At 37.0% G+C, this 22,527-nt stretch overlaps 1 protein-coding gene across 2 annotated transcripts in view; it reads right to left on the reverse strand.

The window, feature by feature from the left end:
• The window catches only part of nol4lb (nucleolar protein 4-like b), a 122,512-nt gene that overhangs the window by 82,540 nt on the left and 17,445 nt on the right, over positions 1–22,527 (reverse strand). For both annotated transcript variants that reach the window (XM_048177471.1, XM_048177470.1), the window contains exons 2-4: positions 10,832–10,987; positions 6,566–6,677; positions 3,226–3,341 (exon numbers count right to left, since the gene is read on the reverse strand). In XM_048177471.1, coding sequence (XP_048033428.1) covers positions 3,226–3,341; positions 6,566–6,677; positions 10,832–10,987 — 384 coding nt within the window. The remainder of the gene's footprint in view (positions 1–3,225; positions 3,342–6,565; positions 6,678–10,831; positions 10,988–22,527) is intronic.

Genomic DNA, 22,527 nt, shown 5'->3' on the forward strand with positions numbered 1-22,527 from the left:
CACACAGTTGAGAAGGTCAACCTTTGAGGTGGGACAAGTCCCCTTTTTTAATCAAGAGGTACAGTTTTTCATGTGTTTAAAACTAGCTCGATTTCATGCTATGGTAATGTTATGCTAGATAATAGTTTATCTAACATAACAGTAGATAGTGGGGTACTGTACCCTATTTTTATAGTGCTTCTTGTGCTTTCAAGTCATCACCTGCCTGCTTCTCTTTTCATGCCACACCCTTTGGAAACCAAAACTACAATAGGACATTTCACACACACACACACACACACACACACACACACACACACACACACACACACACACACACACACACACACACACACACACGCACACACACACACAGGTTTGTTTTTGTGAATTGTGGGGATATTCCATAGGCGTAATGGTTTTTATATTGTACAAACTGTATTTTCTATCACCCTACACCAACCCTACACCTTAACCTACCCATCACAGGAAACTGTGCACATTTTTACTTTCTCAAAAACAAAAAAACAAAAAAACTCATTCTGTATGATTTATAAGCCTTTTGAAAAATGTGGACATGGGGTAAAGTCCTCATAATTCACCCTCTCCTTGTAATACCCATGTCATACCCATGTCATTACACAGATTTGTGTCCTGATATGTCACAAAAATGCATGCACACACACACACATACACACACACACATACACATACACATACACACACACACACACACACACACACACACACACACACACACACACACACACACACACACTTCCTGTCTGCTCCCTGCAATTTACTCAAAACAAAACCTCTCATACTAAAGGTATGTATTCAAAACATAGATTCCAATAAGCAGTGTGGGGTTTTATATTAGGGCATTTATATTAGAGATTCTTGGAAAAATTTCACAGTAAATTGAAAGCAAACAACTGCAGTGCACAGGTAGATTCTATAATAAAAGGAAATCTAACTGTGGCATGTCTTGTCTTGCATTGGCTACACATTATAGGAGAATGTAACCAGTTTAGAGAGTGTACTGAAATGGAAAAGACCAGCTTAGACCAGTATGAATGCTGGTTCAGACAGTTATATAGTGGTTTGTGTTGTCTAGGTTGTGTGCCAGACTAGCTGAAGGAACAGTATAGCCATGCCAAGTGAAGTTAGTCAACCAGAATTGTTATTTAATAACACTATCATCAATATTTGGTCTAAAAATGTCCAAATGTTGTTTAAAACCAATGATTTTTATGATGTCATTTTTAGCACTTAACATTAAATGAACATTAAAATGAAATAAAATTCGTTTTTTTCAACGGCTTACACACAAAATCTTTACTTGTCACACAATTTCTGAAAAATGACACTCAAACACCAGAGCCACACAGCAAATCTGCAAAACCATACACTAATTCTCTGCCTTTGACTTTTGAAGTTTTCAATTTCAAAAAACAATTTTTGCAAAGCACAACACACAATTCTCTGTGTAACAGAAATTATCTTGATTTCTTTTTTCAAACACAACCATTGTTTCTGTCCAACTTCACATGGTTTATGTATTTTTTTTCTTTCGTACAGTGTAATACTGTATTCACAACCACAAATGCTTACAGTGAAAAAATAAACAGTTTGCTTTCTATCTTGCTTTCGTGTTTACCATGAATTTTTCAACATCTTTCTGCCTATTACTTTCAATCTTGTACAGAAATATACATAGGAGCTCATGAAAGAAGAGCTTTAGGTTTTGAATAACTGTGTATATGATATATCCAAAAATAGAATATTATGGCAAAGGTGTTTGCAACGTAAGACAAACGTTTGCTTTTGAGATGTGTTTGTGATATTTTGAATGCAGTGCTTCATTTTGCAAGAGATGTGAGGCATTTTGCATTTTGTGTGTGCAGTTTTTGGATTTGTGTGTAAAGTTTTGAAAAAAAAAAAAGAGGCAAAGTTTTAAAAATGTGTGTAAGTACAGTAGCTGAAAAAAAACCTGTAAAAAGACTAATTAGTTAGCCTAAATTAGCCATCATGGTTATTCTGTTTGAACACTGAGGTCTTTCTGGTTAAAGGGTTTGTTCACCCAAAAATGAAAATAAGCCCTTCATCTTCGGAACACAAATTAAGATATTTTTGATGAAATCCGATGGCTCAGTGCCTCCATAGACAGCAATGTCATTGAACTTCTCAATATCCAGAAAGGTACTAAAAACATATTTAAAACAGTTCATGTGAGTTCAGTGGTGCAATCTAAATATTATAAAGCGACGAGTATATTGTTGTGTGCCAAAAAAAAAAAAAAAAAAAAACGACTTTTCAATGATATCTAGTGATGGCGATTTCAAAACACTGCTTCAAATCTTGTTTCAAATCAGTGATTCGGATCGAGTATCAAAATGCAAAACTGCTGAAATCACATGACTTTGGCAAAAGAAAACAAAAGATTTGAAGCAGTGTTTTGAAAACACCATCACAATCACTAACTTTTTGGCACACAAAAAGTTTTCTCGTCGCTTTATAATATTTAGATTGAACCACTGGACTCACTTGAACTGTTTTAGATATGTTTTTAGTACCTTTATGGATATTGAGAAGTTCAATGACATTGCTGTCTATAGAGGCCTCACTGAGCCATCGGATTTCATCAAAAATAACTTAATTTGTGTTCCAAGATGAACGAAGGTCTTACGGATGTAGAACGACATGAGGGTGAGTAAATAATTATTTTCATTTTTGGGTGAACTAACCCTTTAAGCTAGCTTTGCTCTACTGAGCAAACTGAGTTAAAGTTAAACATGTTTCTGTGTGTGTACAAACTAAGGTGTGTGTGACTCCAAGTATGGTTTGCCTTTCATTGTTAGATTGGCACTTCACCGGTTTTCTCACACCTCAGCTAATTAGCAAGCGGCTCAGAAAACTTGTTAATTAGAACAGAACTAACTGCCATTCCTTCTAAATACCACACCACACAAACTCACAACAACCCACCCCACCCACGGGTGGCCGATGTGGCAGAGCTCAAGTTACTGCATATTACCTGGAGTACATGCTGAAAGTGCCTGAAATATTTTCCTTAAGGCTAATGATTTGCTATACCTTCTAAGAAAAAATACATAAATGCAAACTGAAGTAAAAACCCTCACAATGATTTCTGCACCATCTGGATGGACTAAAATGAGATGTGGATGCCTACTGATTGCATGTCGGTCAGTGAACACACAGAGATATTAGAGAAGAGTGCTTTACCTGTTCGTTGTTGTTGTTGTTCATGCACTGTAGTTTCTTCTGTTTCAGGTATGTTGTCGTGAGGGGCATGTTGTAGTCTATGAGGTCGGCCGCCAGAGAGGTGGGCTGGTTATTCTCTGAGAAAGCATGAGAGATTTACAAAAGTGAGGCTATACATAATTATTGTGACAGGAAAAGTGAATAATTCTGTTGTTATACCCGAGAATCATATAAAGAGTGTTATTTCTCTAATCTGTCACTAGAGGGCAGTATCTGTCCCTGTGTTTTCTGCAGTCACCCTTCAGCCTCTGCCAGATTAACAATCCAAACAAAAGCCTAATTATTAAAAAAATCCATATGCAAATTACATTAATAGGCATAGAGAAATGCACAAAAACAGATGATATTTTTTTCATCCAATGCTACAGTGTGAAAAAAATCATTATGAATGTTTGGAAAGATCATGATGATAATGCTTCTGACAGTGACAATAATGATGACTGATTTGTTTTTTTAATTCATCTGTCTGTGTGTTTGTGTGTGATTAAAGCACAGATATACACTCAATTTTAAGTGCGCTCACACAAAGAAGTGCACTTATGGTCTCCCTGAGTGTTCTGAAGAAGGTCTGAAACACAATGTGAGGAATTCTCAACCATTTCCTTTAGACTTCGTAAACGTGGAGGCAGTTTTTAGTCATGTAACATCCTTCTCATTTATGGATTTTATCAGCTTTGAGTTAAAAGAGCCATGAAGCAACCCATTACCTGCTGATAATCTCACGCACACATACACACACACAGGCTATCAGTAATGGATGAGCTGTTTGCTGTGTATTGATCAACCTCATTTTCTCATTTCATATGGATTTACCACAACAAACTAAAATATATTATATATATATTTATATATTCAGGAACTAGATCACCACTAAAACAAACAAAAAATGATTTTCAGGCTTCCAGTTTTGTCAGGCTGCTAAGAAGTCTCACCTAGGCTGGAACTGCAAAAAAAAACTTAAAAGCTTTATTTGTTGTTTGGTCACTAATCTGTCAATATTATATATATATATATATATATATATATATATATATATATATATATATATATATATATATATATATATATATATAAATAATACACAAAAAAATGCTGGGTTAAAAAAAAAATGGACAAACCTAGCGATTGGGTTGTTTTAACCCAGCGGTTGGGTTAAATGTTTGTCCCAACCTGCTGGGTAGTTTTATTTAAACCAACTATTGTTTAAAAATTGCTATATGGCTTGCTTAAAATGAACCCAAAATAGTTGGGAAATTAAAAACCAGTTGCAATTAGAGGCAACAATAATAGACAAAAGGTGAATGTTTATTAATAAGCTTTAATATTTTATTAATATAAATTTAATAGTTTAATAGTTTATAAATATATTATAAATATATAAAATTATAAATTATAACCGCTGGGTTAAAACAACCCAATTGCTGGGTTTGTCCATTTTCAACCCAACTTGGGTTGTTTTTAACCCAGCATTTTTTAGAGTGTATATATATATATATATATATATATATATCTCAGTGAGGCAGCAAAGAAATGCAACAAAGACAAACAAGCTAGTGTAAATTACTGAAGGTAATACCACTTGTGAAAAAGTTCACTTAGGTCACTTACTATGGAAATAATATACTTTAAAAGAATATACTTGAGTGCAAACAGACACTTATTTGCATGTTTTATTTATATTAAATGCAATTAGTTGTGCTTTTGACCCATTTAAGTAGTACTTAAGTACATCTTTATATGTAATTTCATAATTCTGTTATCTTTGAAATACGATTAAAGTGCACTGCTGTTTGTACTGACAAGCATTCATAGTATGATGAAGTTGCTATTTAGTACATTTAAAATATATTACTTTTAAATGTAATATCAAATTAAACAACAGATAAAATTGCAATCAAGTACTTTACATGTGCTTTAGTATGTTAGTCAACACATCAAAATAAGGGTACTACTTTAAAGCACAACAAAGATTATTAAAACTTAATTATTTAAAATGCGCTTTAAAGTTAAACTTTTAATTTCACATTATTATAAGTGTAATGTTAAGAAACAGTCATGAAAGTGCACTCTAAATAAGTACCCTTAAGTGGCCTTTATTTCATTTATATATTTATCTGCAAGTACAGTTTTCTAATATACTTTTAAGATCTGAAGTACACTACAAGTGCACTTCTTTTTCACAAGGGACTGCTAGCATCCAACAGTAGCATCCACACTCAACCTGAGAAAACTTATACAGCTTCTCCTTTAAAACACATTAGTTGCAGAACAGAGTAATTAACACTAATTAGTTTATATTTAACCATTATGCCACACATCATGTGTTGGAAAAATCATGTGTTGCTACTAATATCACTTCTTAAGTACCTATATATAATATGCACATTAAGCCGTACAACAGCAACAGATATGTGGATAAAAGAGCCGATATCAACCACAGCCTGAGTGTCAATTAAAGACAGAGTGAGTGTACAGTAATTAATTACTTTGAATAATTCAGCACTGAACTTTCATATGGCCGGCTGGAGGGAGGGAGGGAGGTCTGTGCACCCCCATGGGCAAGAAGCCAATTAGCTGCTCTCTTTATGAGCAGCACCCAACCTAAGCCCGCAACGTTGACACAACACTTTGACAGTTCAGGCCTGGGAGGGGTTTCCTCTCTGTTTATCTCAGCGAGCGGGACATTTGAGGGCAGTTCTTCTGATTGGCAACCCGCACCGTAGGGTTCGGACTAACTGAGATCGCATCTGCGCCAAAATGACAAAATAACCGAGTTTTATTCATTGAATTCTCCGTCCCAATGAAAACATCCCAATCAAATCCTTCCCCCAATGGATTCCACCCACAATTCCCTCTCACTCTCTGTAGAAATAATCTGGTTTCAGAGGCATTTTCTTTGTTAAAAGGCCTGTAATTGGGCTAATTGCCATGTGTAGGGAGGCTAGCAGGACACTCCAGTGACTGCAGCCTAATCAGAGAGGGTGTTGGGATGAGTGTGTGCGAGTGGGAGGAGGTGTGGCCAGAGGGGGTTTCATTAGCTTCAGGCTGGCGCGACGGGGGGAGCTCGTTACAGGGTGGGCAGGGGACAAAAGGGAGGAGAGGGGGTTATTTTAACAAAGACAATGAGCTGTCCAACGAAGCATTATGGGCATGAATATGTTTAAAATATATGGGAATGAATGGATTCTAGCTTGTCAGCTCTTTGGAGTCAAGCAGATGCTAATACCTAAAGGCGTAAACCTAGATTAAATCTAAAGTAATCTAGATTGGTCTATGTTTGTGTGTGGATTTGGTGCGATACCTTTGAACTCTGCTCCGCTGGGGCTGATGTGCATCCTCTTCTGACATTCTCCACAGCTCATCAGGAAACGGGTCACCGCCTCTCTGGGCAGAAACGCATACGTCTCCGCTATCTGACACACAAACACACCATTTTGAACTTCACTTCAAGATCTTTTAGACTCACTGATCCTACAAACGGCAACTCGGAGTGTTATAAAAATCACATTTAGTAGCACCAAAGCTTAATATATGGTAAAATGCTCTCAGACCAGACATGACGGCAACAATTTATAAGAAAGATGGAACAGTGATGATTATGAAAAACAATGCAGTTTACATTTACCAAAACAAGAAAAGAAATGAAACCCATAAATCAGTGGGACTATTTATTTATTTATTCTTTCCATTTTTTACAAGAGAATATGCACAAGTAATCATTTGCTATTGCTGCTATTTTTTCCTTTTAATTTATTGATTTTTTTATTCAAGTACGTGTCATACTCGTAATTTTAACATACATTTTATTAAGTGTTAATGTTCACTATCAACATTTTCCCAGCAATTTAGCACATTTGAGACACCTAACATCTATCAGAGGTGCAGAGTAAGAATGATTTATTACCATTTTCTCTTAACAAAGAGGAGTCAGTAACAGGAAACACAAGAGATGATTAGTTTGCTGGCAGGGTGTGAATGCTTGTGAATGTTTTCTTAGGATACTGTCATCAAGTGGACTAATAATCTCTGATATCTTTACATTCAAAGAGCTGATCTCCTCTCTCATATGCTCACACCTCTCGATTCCATGTCTATATGAAGGATGAAATAATTTACTTTTGTGAGAATGCTCATAATTGTCTTTGTCAAAACATTTCTCTGTCACACATATATACGGTTACAGTAGATCCAAACGTCTGAGACCACATTGCAAATCAGTGAAACATTTAAACTGGAAATTGGGAAAAAAAAAAACGTTTTAGGTTTTTGAAATGTTTTATAAAATGTTTGCAATTTGCAATTCGTGAAGCTCACTAATGAAATAAATTAGTGACACTGATCATGTGACTCTGTGACAGACGGTCAGTGGTTTCTACATTGAAAAAAAAGGTACAAAAGCTGTCACTGTGGCCGTACCCTTTCGAAAATTTCTAATATGTATCTTTGAGGTACTAATATGCACTATTTAGGTACAAAGGTGTACCTTTTGAAAGGGTACCGCCCCAGTGACAGCTTTTGTGCCTTTTTTTTTCCGACAGTGAATCTCAAGATCCTCTTTGGATCATCTCAAATCATGTTGGAGAACATGATCATCAGATTTTACACAAGTGCTGCTGTCAATTAAGCAAAAGGGAGACAAACTAAATACTAAGACATTCTGATATTCATGTTATTTTCTCAACTTTAGATTATTATTTGTTTGCTGATATTATAACAAGTAAAAAATGAGGAAAAAAAACAGAAACATTTTAAATAGTGGTCTCAGACCTTACTGTATTTACACACATTGAAAGATGATCTACATATAGATGATTCTTTCCCATATACTCTCTTAAAGCCAAACATGGTAATTTAGTATAAAACAATGCATTATTTGAAGGTTACACACCATTAAACAAACTATCATCACCACAAATCCACTAGTTTTTTATTCATCATCACCCCTCAAAGCTTAACAAAATTGTATATGTATCTTTCTTTTATATTTACTCTTCTTTCTCATGTCTGTTTAGTTTCTCCCTCCTCCACATTTCTGCCATTAAACTGGACTTTCATTGAAGGTCCCTCGTGTCTCTCTAATCTCCCATGAGGCGCTAACAAACCAGCATGGGAGGCCATGGAACCACAGCTGGAGGATATAGTATGTATGTGTGTGCATTATGAAGACTGAACTAAACACACAAACCCCACTGCAGCACTGATCCAAGAGCCAGAAAGACTGAGAATTCTCCTTTCTAGTACCCCGATTCCTCCAGGAGATCCTAAGAAGAGCAAGCACACAAATCCTGATGCAGAGGGAAAAGCTCTGCTCATGGCCCTGCCCTCCCCTCCCCTCATAGACTAACAGCTGTCAGGCGCGAGAGGAACAAGGGACAGTGTGGAGGACACAATATATGTGTGTGTGAGTCAAAGACTAAAACATATATCACAGAAATTATTAATGTAACACAACCAAAAACAAGCTTATTTATGCATTTATTGGAATAACGTGTGTAAGTGCTAGCTAAATGCACGTGAGCGCAAACATGCACTTTTGTAACTGTCCAAAAGAGGGCAGCAGCACTGGACCACACCAGGTGAGAGCAGCCCATGTCACTCTCACTTCCCATGTTTCCATGACAGCACTTGTGTGATACAGAGTTCTAAAGATGTTCACCGCGAACCTAAATAAATCTAACCTCTTTTCTGCCTACAACAATGAAGAGAAAGAAACGCAGAATGAAAGAGAAAATTGAAAAGAAAATGCAGAAATGAGGAATGAATAAAAGTCCAGAAAGAAAAGAAAGACAGAAATGCAAAAAGAATTAAAATGGAAATACAGAAAGAAAAATTAAATGCAGAATGGGAATACAAGACAAAAATGAAAAATGTATAGAAATACAGTAAACACAGAAATGCAGAAAAAAAAAGAAAATAAAAATTGCAAAAGGATATGTAAAAAGAAAGAAAGAAGTAAAACTGCAAAAAGAAAAATGTAGAAAGAAAGAAAGAAAGAACTGCAAAAATAAATAAATGCAGAAAGAAAAAATAGAAAAAAGAAAATGCAGAAAAATTAATAAAGACAGAAAAGAATTGAAAAAAAAAACAAATTGAAAAAGAAATACAGAAAGAAAATGCAAAAACATGCAGAATGAAAATGCAAGACAAGAAATGAAAAAAAATGTGTAGAAATACAGTAAACAAATGCAGAAAAAAGAAAAGAAAAATTGCAACAGGAAAAGTAAAAACTGCAAAAAGAAATAAATGCAGAAAGAAAGAAAGAAAGAAAGAACAGCAAAAAGAAATAAATGCAGAAAGAAAGAAATGCAGAAAGAAAAAATAGAAAAGAAAATGCAGAAAAATTAAAAAGACAGAAAAGAATTGAAAAAAACAAAACAAATTGAAAAAGAAATACAGAAAGAAAATGCAAAAACATGCAGAATGAAAATGCAAGACAAGAAATGAAAAAAAAATGTGTAGAAATACAGTAAACACAGAAATGCAGAAAAAAAGAAAATAAAAATTGCAAAAGGAAATGTAAAAAGAAAGAAAGAAAGAAGTAAAAACTGCAAAAAGAAATAAATGCAGAAAGAAAGAAAGAAAGAAAGAAAGAAAGAAAGAAAGAAAGAAAGAAAGAAAGAAAGAAAGAAAAAACAGCAAAAAGAAAGAAATGCAGAAAGAAAAAATAGAAAATAAATTCAGAAAAATTAAAAAGACAGAAAAGAATTGAAAAAAAAACAAATTGAAAAAGAAATACAGAAAGAAAATGCAAAAACATGCAGAATGAAAATGCAAGACAAGAAATGAAAAAAAAATGTGTAGAAATACAGTAAATACAGAAATGCAGAAAAAAAGAAAATTAAAACCGCAAAAGGAAGTCCAAAAAGAAAAAAAATGCAGAAAGAAAGAAAGGAATAAAAAGACAGAATAAAAAGAAAGACAAATGCAAAAAGAATTTAAAAAGAAATAAAAATAAAAAAAGGAAATGCAAGACAAAAAAAAGTGTATAAATACATTAAACACAGAAATGCAGAAATAAAGAAAAAATGCAGAAAGAAAGAAAGAAAGAAAGAAAGAAATGCAGAAAAAAAAGAAATGCAGAAAGAAAAAAAACTGAAAAAGCACATAAATGCAAAAAAGAGGAGGAATGAAAATCAATAAATACAGAAAGAAAAATGTAATGCAAAAAATGCTGGAGAAATCAAAAAACAGAAAACTAGAAAAAAAGCAGGAAACAAGAAAGAAGCAGAGTCCCACAGAGTCCCTCCAGCTTTCATTTATCAGGTAATGTTGTGTATTCTGACTGATTTACCCAAAACTCACAGAGGCCAGCGATTCTCTGCTACAAATCACACCAGGACAACACACAGCAGGAGTGCAGCACACACCACGAGCCGCTCGCTTCTGCTCATAAGAATCACAGAGGAAATAAATCAAGCTGACAGAGTACGGGACACTCGACGTGACAGACAGATACAGGCGGTCAAAAAGGGCCGCACGGGGTATTAAATCTAAACTGCACGAGGTCATAAACATACTTCCATGACTGATCAGAGACAATGAGAGCGAAGTTCCTCGCTTTACTCACCGCTTTATACGTTTTCTTCTGCCCGGCGTGTTTGGGTGTTTTGGCTGGGTCGGAACTGATCTCAACGTGCATGGCATAGATGATATCATAGAAGTCCTCCACCACAGCGACCCTCTTCAGAGAAGAGCTCTCTGACCCCGAGCTCCCGTCCACACACTGAAATCAGACAGAGACGTGGAGATTTCCTTACTTGATATGCCTAAGTAATATCACATGTTATATTTATATACCCTTTTACTTATTCTCTCACTTCTAAACAGCCAATTTAAAGTCAAATAATAATTATCATTGCACATAATTCTGTCATGTTAAACAGCAGTGCTTTGGTAATATATAATTAGGGCTGCCTTTGTGATCTTTTGAAATAAATGAAACCTGTTGAACACAGTTAAAATCATTTAACAATTTTGACATTAAAATAGCTTCATTGTTTTCAGTGTGACTGGTTGAACTAATAGTGCCAGCACAGGTGTCTGTGTTCAACACCAGATTATCATTTAGTGGTAAATGATGGAAAAAGACCTTAATGGCTAATTTATTTATAAATACATTTTGGAGCGGACAACTGCAAAGTGGAATTTATTAATCATCAAAGCACAACATGTCCAAAAGATCACCTATGAGCAAATTTCACCAGCGCTACTGCCAACTGCTATGGGCTAGAGAAAAAATAACCTTTCTTTCTTTTTTAAAAAGTGGCGCAGGCTGTAAAAAAAAAAAGAAAAAAGAAAAAAGAAAGAAATGCATGTTATTAATGTATGTGTGTTTAATTTTTGACCATGTAATGTTCTTCCAGTGAAGCAAAAGACTTCTCTCTGGTGACTTACTGTACGCCAGACTTCTCCAGTCATTAAGTTCACTTAACCCCCCCCCCCCCCCTCCCCCCCCCCCCCCCCCTCCCCCCCCTCCCCTCCCTGTTTTTTTTTTTTTTTTTTTTTTTTTTTTTTTCAACAATCGACTGCAAGCTAGAGTTCAATGGAAGCTTGTTTACACTGCTGAATAAAAAAATTAAAAAGATAACTGCGACTTTTTATCTCACAATTCAGACTTTCTTTTCTCAGAAATGCATAATATAAACTCCTAATTCTAAGAAATGAAGTAAGAATTCCGAGCTATAAACTCGACTGCAAGAAAAAAGCCAGAATTGCGAGATATAAGATATAAACTCACAATTTCCAATTCTGTTTTTTTTCTCAGAATTGGGAGTTTATATCATGCAAAAAAAAAATCAGAATTGCGAGATATAAACTCAGAAAACACAGTGGACCAACACCAGCAGATGACATGGCACCCCAAACCATCACTGACTGTGGAAACTTTACACTGGACCTCAAGCAACGTGGATTGTGTGCCTCTCCTCTCTTCCTCCAGACTCTGGGACTCTGATTTCCAAAGGAAATGCAAAATTTACTTTCATCAGAGAACATAACTTTGGACCACTCAGCAGCAGTCCAGTCCTTTTTGTCTTTAGATGCTTCTGACGCTGTCTGCTGTTCAAGAGTGGCTTGACACAAGGAATGCGACAGCTGAAACCCATGTCTTGCATACGTCTGTGCGTAGTGGTTCTTGAAGCACTGACTCCAGCTGCAGTCCACTCTTTGTGAATCTCCCCCACATTTTTGAATGGGTTTTGTTTCACAATCCTCTCCAGGGTGCGGTTATCCTTATTGCTTGTACACTTTTTTTCTATCACATCTTTGCCTTCCCTTCGCCTCTCTATTAATGTGCTTGGACACAGAGCTCTGTGAACAGCCAGCCTCTTTTGCAATGACCTTTTGTGTCTTGCCCTCCTTGTGCAAGGTATCAATGGTCATCTTTTGGACAACTGTCAAGTCAGCAGTCTTCCCCATGATTGTGTAGCCTACAGAACTAGACAGAGAGACCATTTAAAGGCCTTTGCAGGTGTTTTGAGTTAATTAGCTGATTAGAGTGTGGCACCAGGTGTCTTCAATATTGAACCTTTTCACAATATTCTATTGTGGGATTTTCCTTAGTTGTCAGTTATAATCATCAAAATTAAAAGAAATACACATTTGAAATGTATCAGTTTGTGTGTAATGAATGAATAAAATATACAAGTTTCACTTTTTGAATGGAATTAGTGAAATAAATCAACTTTTTGATGATATTCTAATTATATGACCAGCACCTGTATAAAGTCAGAATTATGAGATATAAATTCACAATTGTGAGAAAAAAGGACAGAATTATGAGGAAAAAGTCAGAATTGCAAGATATAAACTCGCAATTGCAAGAAAAATAGTCATTTAAAGTTTATAACTTAAAGTCAGGAAAAGGGGGGTAGGGGGGTTGAAGGTTTATATCTCACAATTCTGAACTTTTTTCTCGCAATTGCGAGTTTTTATCTCACAATTGTGATAAAAAGTCAGAATTGTGAGATAAAAATTATCTTTTATTTTTATTTTTTATTACGTGGTGGAAACAAGCTTCTATAGCATTCAGATCTTCCGTCATCCAGTCAATAACCGATGGACAGAATCAAGTCCCACTCCACATTTTTTCTTTTTCCATAATCTGGTTCACTCGGATGTACATCACAATATGGAAGAAAACATCTGTTGCTACCACCATTTCATCGCAACTTTAAGAACAATTTTTATTTACAACATAAGATTGTAAATATATAAAAATATGAAGATAAAGTACAATATCAGTCCCATGGTTCAGTGATTTCATCAGATGGTAATACGATGATACTGCAAGGTACTTCATTATAATCACAAAAACATTTTCCATTATATACATTTATTGTAATAACGCAGTACTTTTGTATAATAAATATGACCATGAACCTCCATGCGGTCACACTTCAGATTAGGGTCCAATTCTCACTATTAACTATTACTTTTGCCTTAAACTCCTAATTACTGCTAAGGTAGTTGTTAAGTTTAGGTATTGGGTAGGATTATGGGATGTAGAATATGGTCATGGAGAAAAGGGCATTAATATGTGCTTTATAAGTACTAATAAACAGCCAATATCCTAATAATATTCATGCTAATTAGCAACTAGTTAATAGTGAGAATTGAACCCTAAACTAAAGTGTTACCCTCCAAAGTAACGAGGAGCATATTTCACTCGTGCAGTTTTTTCAGCATCAGGTTTACGGAGCAGTAAAAGGTAGTTTGGGGATCCAGCTCCCACCGGAGGGCCAATCTTGTTACTAACTCAAATCAACATCCGTATCTTCCTTTACTTTCATCACCTGTGTAACATGCAGTGATGCTCTGCTGCATCCTCAGTTCTTCACCTTCATCACATCCCCCACTCAGACCCCTTCACCCCCCGGTACAGGGCCACAGGTTACCATGGCAGCAAGGGTGTATCAGCGATGCAGCATCTCACCATTCATTTTAGCGTTAATTATAACTTAAGCTACATCTGGACACAGTTGAAAATATAAGTTTTTCTCTACATTTTGGTCCATACTGAGACAGCATTTTTGTCCAGTGAAAATTTAGCTTTTTAAATATGCACTCCAAAGTGTATAAATCTGCAAATGCTCTTTTCGCATTGTTGTATCAACTTAAATAAATTAATGTGGTTCAGATGACATAATATTTTGAGTTTCCGTTGATTAAACCAATCACTTTCATGCTATTAAGTCAAATTTTTTATTTCAATGAACTCAAAAATTTAAGGTAATCAGGTAACTTACTTTTTTAAGCTAAACCAACAGTTCGATATTAAAGTGTAAGATGATTTAAGCAGGTTTCAATGAACACAAGAAACTTGCTAACAATTTAAAATGCTAATGTGGACAGAGATGTTTTGAAACGAAAACACTGTTTTAAAATGTATCTGGATTAATGTAGACATAGCCTTATATTCCACCTGCAAATCATCATGTTACGGTGTAACAACAGTTCTGCACTAAACATGAAGCTACCGACGTGGGCGCGGGGTGCGTTCTGACATGCAACGAGCCGCTGCAATAATGTGACATGCGCTCACACATGTTTACTGCTGGATTCCACTCCACTACATTAACTTCAGGAGATAGGACACGTGTGCAGGCTCTGCCAATGCGTGTGTGTGTTTGTTAGAAATTCATGCTGTTGTAGCCTGATGCCGCCCAGCCTTCAACCCCCCCCCACCCCCCTTTTCCCAGCGTTGCGGGGCACATCAGCGGCCTGGGACGATAGTGTGTGTGACAGCAGCAGCCCAACCACACGCGCCAATGTGGGACACAGGAGGGAGGGGGTCAGCGCAGTACCTTCAGGCATGGCAGACAGGACACTCACGCATGCCTGTACACACACACAGGGTGCACCTCAAGGCAGAGAGGACAGGATAGAGAGAGATCCCCCTTCCCCCAACGCCTACACGGGGTCAAAGTCACCGAACCCTGAGAGGGTAAAACCAGGCTGTCCTGCACACACACTCGCAGCCCGACATTAGCATTTTCTTTGTGCCACTGCAGCATGGCATCTTGTGCTCAGAATGCACATGCACGGATATAAATTAAAGGCAATCTGAAATCTAGGTGGCCAATGCATCATGGCACATCCTATTTTAGGTTCGTCTAACATCCAGTCCACTGAGTTGCCTTCATTTAGTGGATTTTTAAAGGCAGCAATGCATCCGTCACTGCCTGTGAAAAACCTACAATCCTCTGCAGCGTTTAGTTGGAAGAGCAGAAATGGTGTCTGATGGTGTCTTTGAAAGTAGTAAATTAGTTTATAAATGTCCATTTTTCATCTTGTCAACCAATAATTAAACTCTACAGTTATTTGAAGTCCCCCTCTAGTCAATCATTTCATCCCTAAAAACTCATCTTTGAATGCCAGAACAACATATTTAAAAAAAATTTCCTGTGAAAAAATTTGTTCATGCCTTAAAATAGCTTGAATGTAGCTCTCCACCCTTGCTTCATTTAGTATACTTGGATTTATGAATATGCTAATAAGACCCGCCTCCACTCGCATGAGCTCAGAGATCCACTCGGTCAACTTACTAAGGAAAACGCTGCACAATGGTATCGCTCTTTACAACATCGCACACATAATGGTAATTAATATGATTAGCCTTGTGCTTGACTATGTTATCAAACAGCTAATAATGTGTTGCTAATGTTATACCCTGTTCTCATTCGCCATGTCAGAGTCAGACAGCTGCCTTCTAACAATCAGTATCCTTACAAATGCTTTGAACAACTCAGAATGTCAGTGGAAAAAGGCATATAGTTTATTTTTTGGGTGAACTAACTATTTAGTGATATGCTAAAGCCCACCGGCATGTGGACGTGATTGGTTAAAAGGTAGTTAATTTCAAACCGTGTTTTTGAAACTGTTTTTAGAACACAGATTAAGATATTTTAGATTTAGTCAGAGAGCTTTCTGTCCCTCCATTGAAAATGTATGTACGGTATACTGTCCATGTCCAGAAAGGTAATAAAAACATCATCAAAGTAGTCCATGTGACATCAGTGGGTTAGTTAGAATTTTTTGAAGCATCGAAAATACATTTTGGTCCAAAAATAACAAAAACTACGACTTTAATCAGCATTGTATTCTCTTCCGGAATCCTTTCCATTGAATTGATTCCATTGAATCCTTTCATCTGTCGGCACTGGTAATGCACTTTTATGTTTTTGGCGATTAGGACATCCACGACATGCACACTTACGCACCATTTTAAAAAATATAGCAATACCAAAATACAAACAATGTAGAATAGCTTGAATACAGCGTGTCTCCCTCAGACTGTAAACGGAGCTCGGGCGCACCGGATAACACGTGAGCAGCGTCTTACATCAGCAGCGTCACTGCGGAGTCGTGAACCACACTCCGGAGCAGAAGGGGGCGGTAATGCACCAATAAGCTGGATGCCAACCGCCGTAAAACAGGAAAGAAGAAGAAGAAGAAGCGGAGTCGTGAACACGGATTGACAACAGACCCGGAAGAGAATACAATGCTGAATAAAGTCGTAGTTTTTGTTATTTTTTGACCAAAATGTATTTTCGATGCTTCAAAATGTCACGGATGTCCTAATCGCCAAAAACAACCACGGCGACGTAAAAGTTCATTACCAATGCCGACAGATGAAAGGATTCAATGGAATCAATTCAATGGAAAGGATTCCAGAAGACAATACAATGCTGAATAAAGTCGTAGTTTTTGTTATTTTTGGACCAAAATGTATTTTCGATGCTTCAACAAATTCTAACTGACCCTCTGATGTCACATGGACTACTTTGATGATGTTTTTATTACCTTTCTGGACATGGACAGTCTACCGTACATACATTTTCAAAGGAAGGACAGAAAGCTCTCGGACTAAATCTAAAATATCTTAAACTGTGTTCCAAAGATGAACGGAGGTCTTACGGGTTTGGAACGACATGAGGGTGAGTCATTAATGACATAATTTTCATTTTTGGGCTAACTGATAGGCTCAAAAAACTAGAAATAATGTTCAACTTTTAAAAGGGTGAAAATACTTTGCATACATTATGTTGATATCAAAAAACAGTGTGTACAATCAAACAGTATTTAGTGCTCATCTGCTTTCATGCCAAATTTAATATCAATATAAAATAAAGAAAATATAAAAAAGGTTCACTTGCTTATTGTTGGGCAGTTTCCATGTTTTATTATTATTATATAATAATTTCCATGATTGTAATGCTGTTTTCGTTCACTTTTTTTTAAGCTGTATTAGGACACTACTCAATTTCCACTGACTGACCAGGAAGGAAGGCACCATTTTAGACAACAAAAAACTGCACGAAATGAACAGATGAACAAAATGAGCAAGGGGAATTATCCCTTCACTCCACTTCCACCTCTATAAGCGGATGCTTGTGCTGTTTTTAAAGCCTCACACTTTTTCTTCCTCCAGCCCTGCTGCCATACCTCCCCCATTCCCTTGATTTCTCACATACCCCCCTCTACGAGCACTAGCACCTCTAACCCAGAACCTCACTGTCTTTCTCCCTCACTCCTGTGCTCTTCCAGGCGCTTGTTCCTTCCAGCAGCACCGGATAATTACAGCTTTCCCTCTTTTCCTTTTAATCTCTCCCTCAACACTCTCTCCTTTCTGCTACTCTGTTTCTCTCTTGCTTCCACTCCCAGGTCCCGGACCAAACAGCCCTGTTGCTAGGAGACAAGCTGGGTCGGAGCAGGAGAGGCAACAGCAGCGGCAACGGCAGCTCCCCCACGTCTCCGCCTCTCTGGAAACGAGGGATGGAGGGATGGTGGAAGAGTTCAGTGGAGGGGAGAAGCCCTTCAGACATGTGTGCTCAGCCAAAAGGAAGAGACAGACACCGACCCCCCACTGATATACAGACATCCAAACAAACAATAATGACAAAACCGCTGAAATTCACAAAGTTCTTACACACACCTGCACCACACGCCGAGCTCGGCACGGTAAATTCAGGGTGGAAAACCTGCTGATAGCGACGCAAACATTTATGGTACTGAAGATTGTCTGTTTGACTGTTTCGGGGTCGTACCCTCTCCAGGACGAGTGCTGAATGTTTTGGCACACATCCAGAGAACAGATTTGCTTCTCAAGTAAATCTATAGTTTTAAGGATATTTTAGAAAACGGGACAAAATATAATTATGAAGACGAGAGGTAATGTGCGGCATGGGGGTGTGAAGAGGGTTTTATCTGTAGCGGCGAGATGGACAGGATCGAGTGGGAGTGGAATGAGTTTGACTGGGTTAGTGCTAATTGTGACAGGCGGTCACAGTTTATGGGCTAATCTTGGCAAATGGCTGCGCAGATAAACAAACTGATGGCTAAATGATGGAGTCTGTGTGTGTTCATAAGACTAACAAGAGGGAAGGACCCCCAACACATCTGCTTGGTTCCAAAACCTTGTTAACATCCTACCGAGGCAGCATTTTAGGGCATTGTTGGCAAGCTCCCGACATGAAGACCATTCCAGAAATTAATAAACTTTATTATGTGGCCTCCAAGGATACTTTCTTTTGGCCAATTTCTAAGGCAGCATGCATCCCAGAATGCATTGCAGCAAACTCCAAAGATCACAGATGAAGTAGAAAAAAATGTTGTTGTTTTTTTTATTGGAAAGTACCAACAAAAAAAATCTATTTTACCCAATATTCGTGTTTTAGTTATGCTTATTAGAGTATCACGCCATTAGCTCAGCAACATGCTAACGCCAATCTCTAAAGGATATACACTATCATTCAAAGGTTTGAGGTCAGTAAGATTTTTTTTTTTTATTATTAAATAATATTTTTATTTAGCAAGGACATATTAAATTGATCAAATGTGATAGAAAGACATTTATAATGTTACAAAAGATTTAAGCAGCTTGATGCAAAATCTGTACAGGGAAATGTTTCACCTCACATGCGTTCCTTACACAAAATTTTATATAGACCTATTTTGTGTTTGCAAACAGCGATGATGTTTTTGTGGGCGGAGCCAACCTGGTGGCAGAAAATGACAGTTCTGCAATAGCAGTGTGTGGAAGCCACAGAATAAAAGAATTAAAAATTTCGAATTTATATATATCACAATTCTGACTTTTTTTTCCCGCAAATCCAAGTTTAAAAGGAAAAACAGAATTGTGAGATATACTCGTCTTTTTTCTCAAAATTGCGAGTTTATATCCCAAAATTCTGACATTTTTCCTTCAGAATAGCACAATTGCAAATTATAAAGTCTGAACTGGGAGATATAAACACGCAAATGCAAAAAAAACAAAAAGTCAGAATTGTGAGATAAATGTTTAAAAAGGCTGTTATCTATGTAAAATGTTGTAGGTTTAAATATTATTTCATGCTGTAAACTGCTATGTATGCATGTCCCCTATGAACTGCATATGTGAATATTATGTAGACTTACTGTTCACATCAAATTCATTTTCAGGTTTCATTAATCCAGTGACTTAGAACATAAATGTCTCCGTTTAGCTTCAAAGGGCGTCTTCAATTACTATATTCTATATAAATGAAGACTATATATTTTAAGGACAGCCTTGTTGAGTATCAGAGACTTATTTCAAAAAGATTTTTAAAAATCCCCAAACTTTTGAATGGTAGTTCACATTGTGATTTTTGTTATTATTGCTTTCTGCTGGTCCGCATAGAGAACTTTTTCATAGGATCACACAGGTTCTGATTCGGAATGACTGGATTTTGCTAGCAAAATTTCACTGAGCAACGGTAAATTTGACCGCACCTTTAGAAGACAGCCCTGTATGCACCAGAGCATCTCACTAGCTCAAAGAACAGGGCAGAAATCTCTTGATCTGCCCTCTCTCAGTCCCATATGACTTTTCACCTATATACCCTCAACTTTCTTTTTTCTCTTCTTTCCCTTGTTCCTGTCTCCATCCCTCCTTTTTCCCCTCTCCTTGTGCCTCAGTCATCTTTTTCCTAGGTAAAGTGCATAATTAGTTTGCTCAATGGAGTACTGTGCATTCTATTGGTGAAGAGCACTTACGTTGTATGTTTTGGCCGTATTGGCACTCTGGGCTTGAGCTGTGATTCTGAGTTGGAAATAAGATTGGACACACACTTGGGGTTACACTACTCCATTGGGATTTATAAGGGCCTTAAACATTGCACACCTGAGTGAATGCATATGCAGAGTGTATGATAATGCACTGCAAATGACAGTGTAGCGATAAGGTGCACTGTAACTCAGAGCCCTGAGCCAATTAAAACATTGTTAATTTATCCTGCTCTAGAGCACAGAGATTCTTCACCATGGCAACCGCAGGAATGCAGGGAGACCAGAATACGCAGCCACTCACCTCACAGGCTGTCCTGCAGTTACTATAGTGTGTGTGCAGACGCAGTGAGATGCTGACAGTGGAAATGAGGATGAGTGACTGCTGGTATATTGTTAGCTCTTGTATTCTCACCAGTGATGCAGCCGTGAATAAGAAACCAGGCCAGAAAACGATCAATATTTGAGCCGTTTCAGATCAGCACTGGCCAATGACTAACAGAAATATTAGCTCTTTGTGTCATTTCCAAAATCCACAACAGCCGTGTCAATGTACTTTGCCAAGTCAAATGACGAGGTGTGGCCCAATTCACATACTTGTGCAGTATTCTTTGCCATTGTTTAGTATAGGTTGAGTAGTGTACTTATACTGACAATTCGCAAAAATAAAAAGTGCACTTCAAATACCCAGATGATGGCATTAAATAAAATGCTTCGTGCACTGAACAGTTGCAGCTTTCCTTACATAGCGGATATTATCAGACTCCAACATTGGATGACAAAATATCCTTGTAACATTCATACACTAGACGTTAGAGTACATCTTGGCACCACTAGTGGCACCAAACGATACTGCAAAATAACTAAATCGATTCAGATCTCACAAATGAGACTTCATATACAATAAATATAGTCTTATGAGACAAAAAGTCACACTGCGAGACTTTTTGCAAATTTTTATCCTTCAGTGTGACTTTATATCTTACAATGTGGCATTATTTGTTTTTATTTTAAGGCAGCGGCTATTTGCACAAAGTGCAATTAGATGCTATTTACACTAAGTGTAAATAGCATATTTTCTTAGCAATACATCCTATTTACACTAAGTAGCAGTTCTTTGCAAAAAGTGCAAATAGTTGTTATTTATACTTATAAATAGTGGCAGACACTATCTGCACCTCAGTACATTAACAGGATGCAATAATAACAGAGTGTAAATGATTATATTTATTAAAATTATTAAATGGATGCCACATTATTGGGACAATAAAGCCCTCCCTACACCCACCTCTAACCCTACCCGATAAATACTTTATTATTAAACACTCGTTAGGCACTTTACTTCCACTTTTCAAATATTTTCTTCATTTTTATTTAAGATAAATGCCTTTCCGATCTGATTTGTTTGTGATGGGAAAAGGGAAAAGAGCGAGTTCGGCAAAAGGTGGATTCGAACTCGATCGCGTCAAAAGCTACTTCCATGCGCCATACTCCCGATGACTTACGCCACTGTAGGCGCTAAGTGGCATGTCTCTTTTTTTTAATCTTGTGTGGCTCAACCAGACATTGGTGGGCGGAGTTAGTATAAATAGCCTTTGCCAACAAGACAGGCTATTTACACATAGTGTAAAAAGACACTCCATTATTTTAAACTTTCTCTCTTTAGACTTACCTTTTTCCTGAGACAGAAACCGGCAATTATGTTTAAAGGTGCCCTAGATTATGTTTTTAAAAGATGTAATATAAGTCTAAGGTGTCCCCCGAATGTGTCTGTGAAGTTTCAGCTCAAAATACCCCATAGATTTTTTTTTATTAATTTTTTTAACTGCCTATTTTGGGGCATCATTATAAACGCGCCGATTTTATGCTGCGGCCCCTTTAAATCCCGTGGTCCACGCCCACAGAGCTCGCGCTTGCCTTGAACAGTGCCTTAACAAAGTTTACACAGCTAATATAACCCTCAAAATGGATCTTTACAAAGTGTTTGTCATGCATGCGGCATGCATGCATCGGATTATGTGAGTATTGTATACGGTTATATTGTTTACTTCTGATTCTGAATGAGTTTGATAGTGCTCCGTGGCTAAAGCTAACATTACACACTGTTGGAGAGATTTATAAAGAATGAAGTTGTGTTTATGCATTATACAGACTGCAAGTGTTTAAAAATGAAAATAGCGACGGCTCTCTTGTCTCCGTGAATACAGTAAGAAACGATGGTAACTTTAACCACATTTA

This window comes from Megalobrama amblycephala, linkage group LG24 (genome assembly GCF_018812025.1).
Source record: "Megalobrama amblycephala isolate DHTTF-2021 linkage group LG24, ASM1881202v1, whole genome shotgun sequence".
Taxonomy (NCBI): Eukaryota; Metazoa; Chordata; class Actinopteri; order Cypriniformes; family Xenocyprididae; genus Megalobrama; species Megalobrama amblycephala.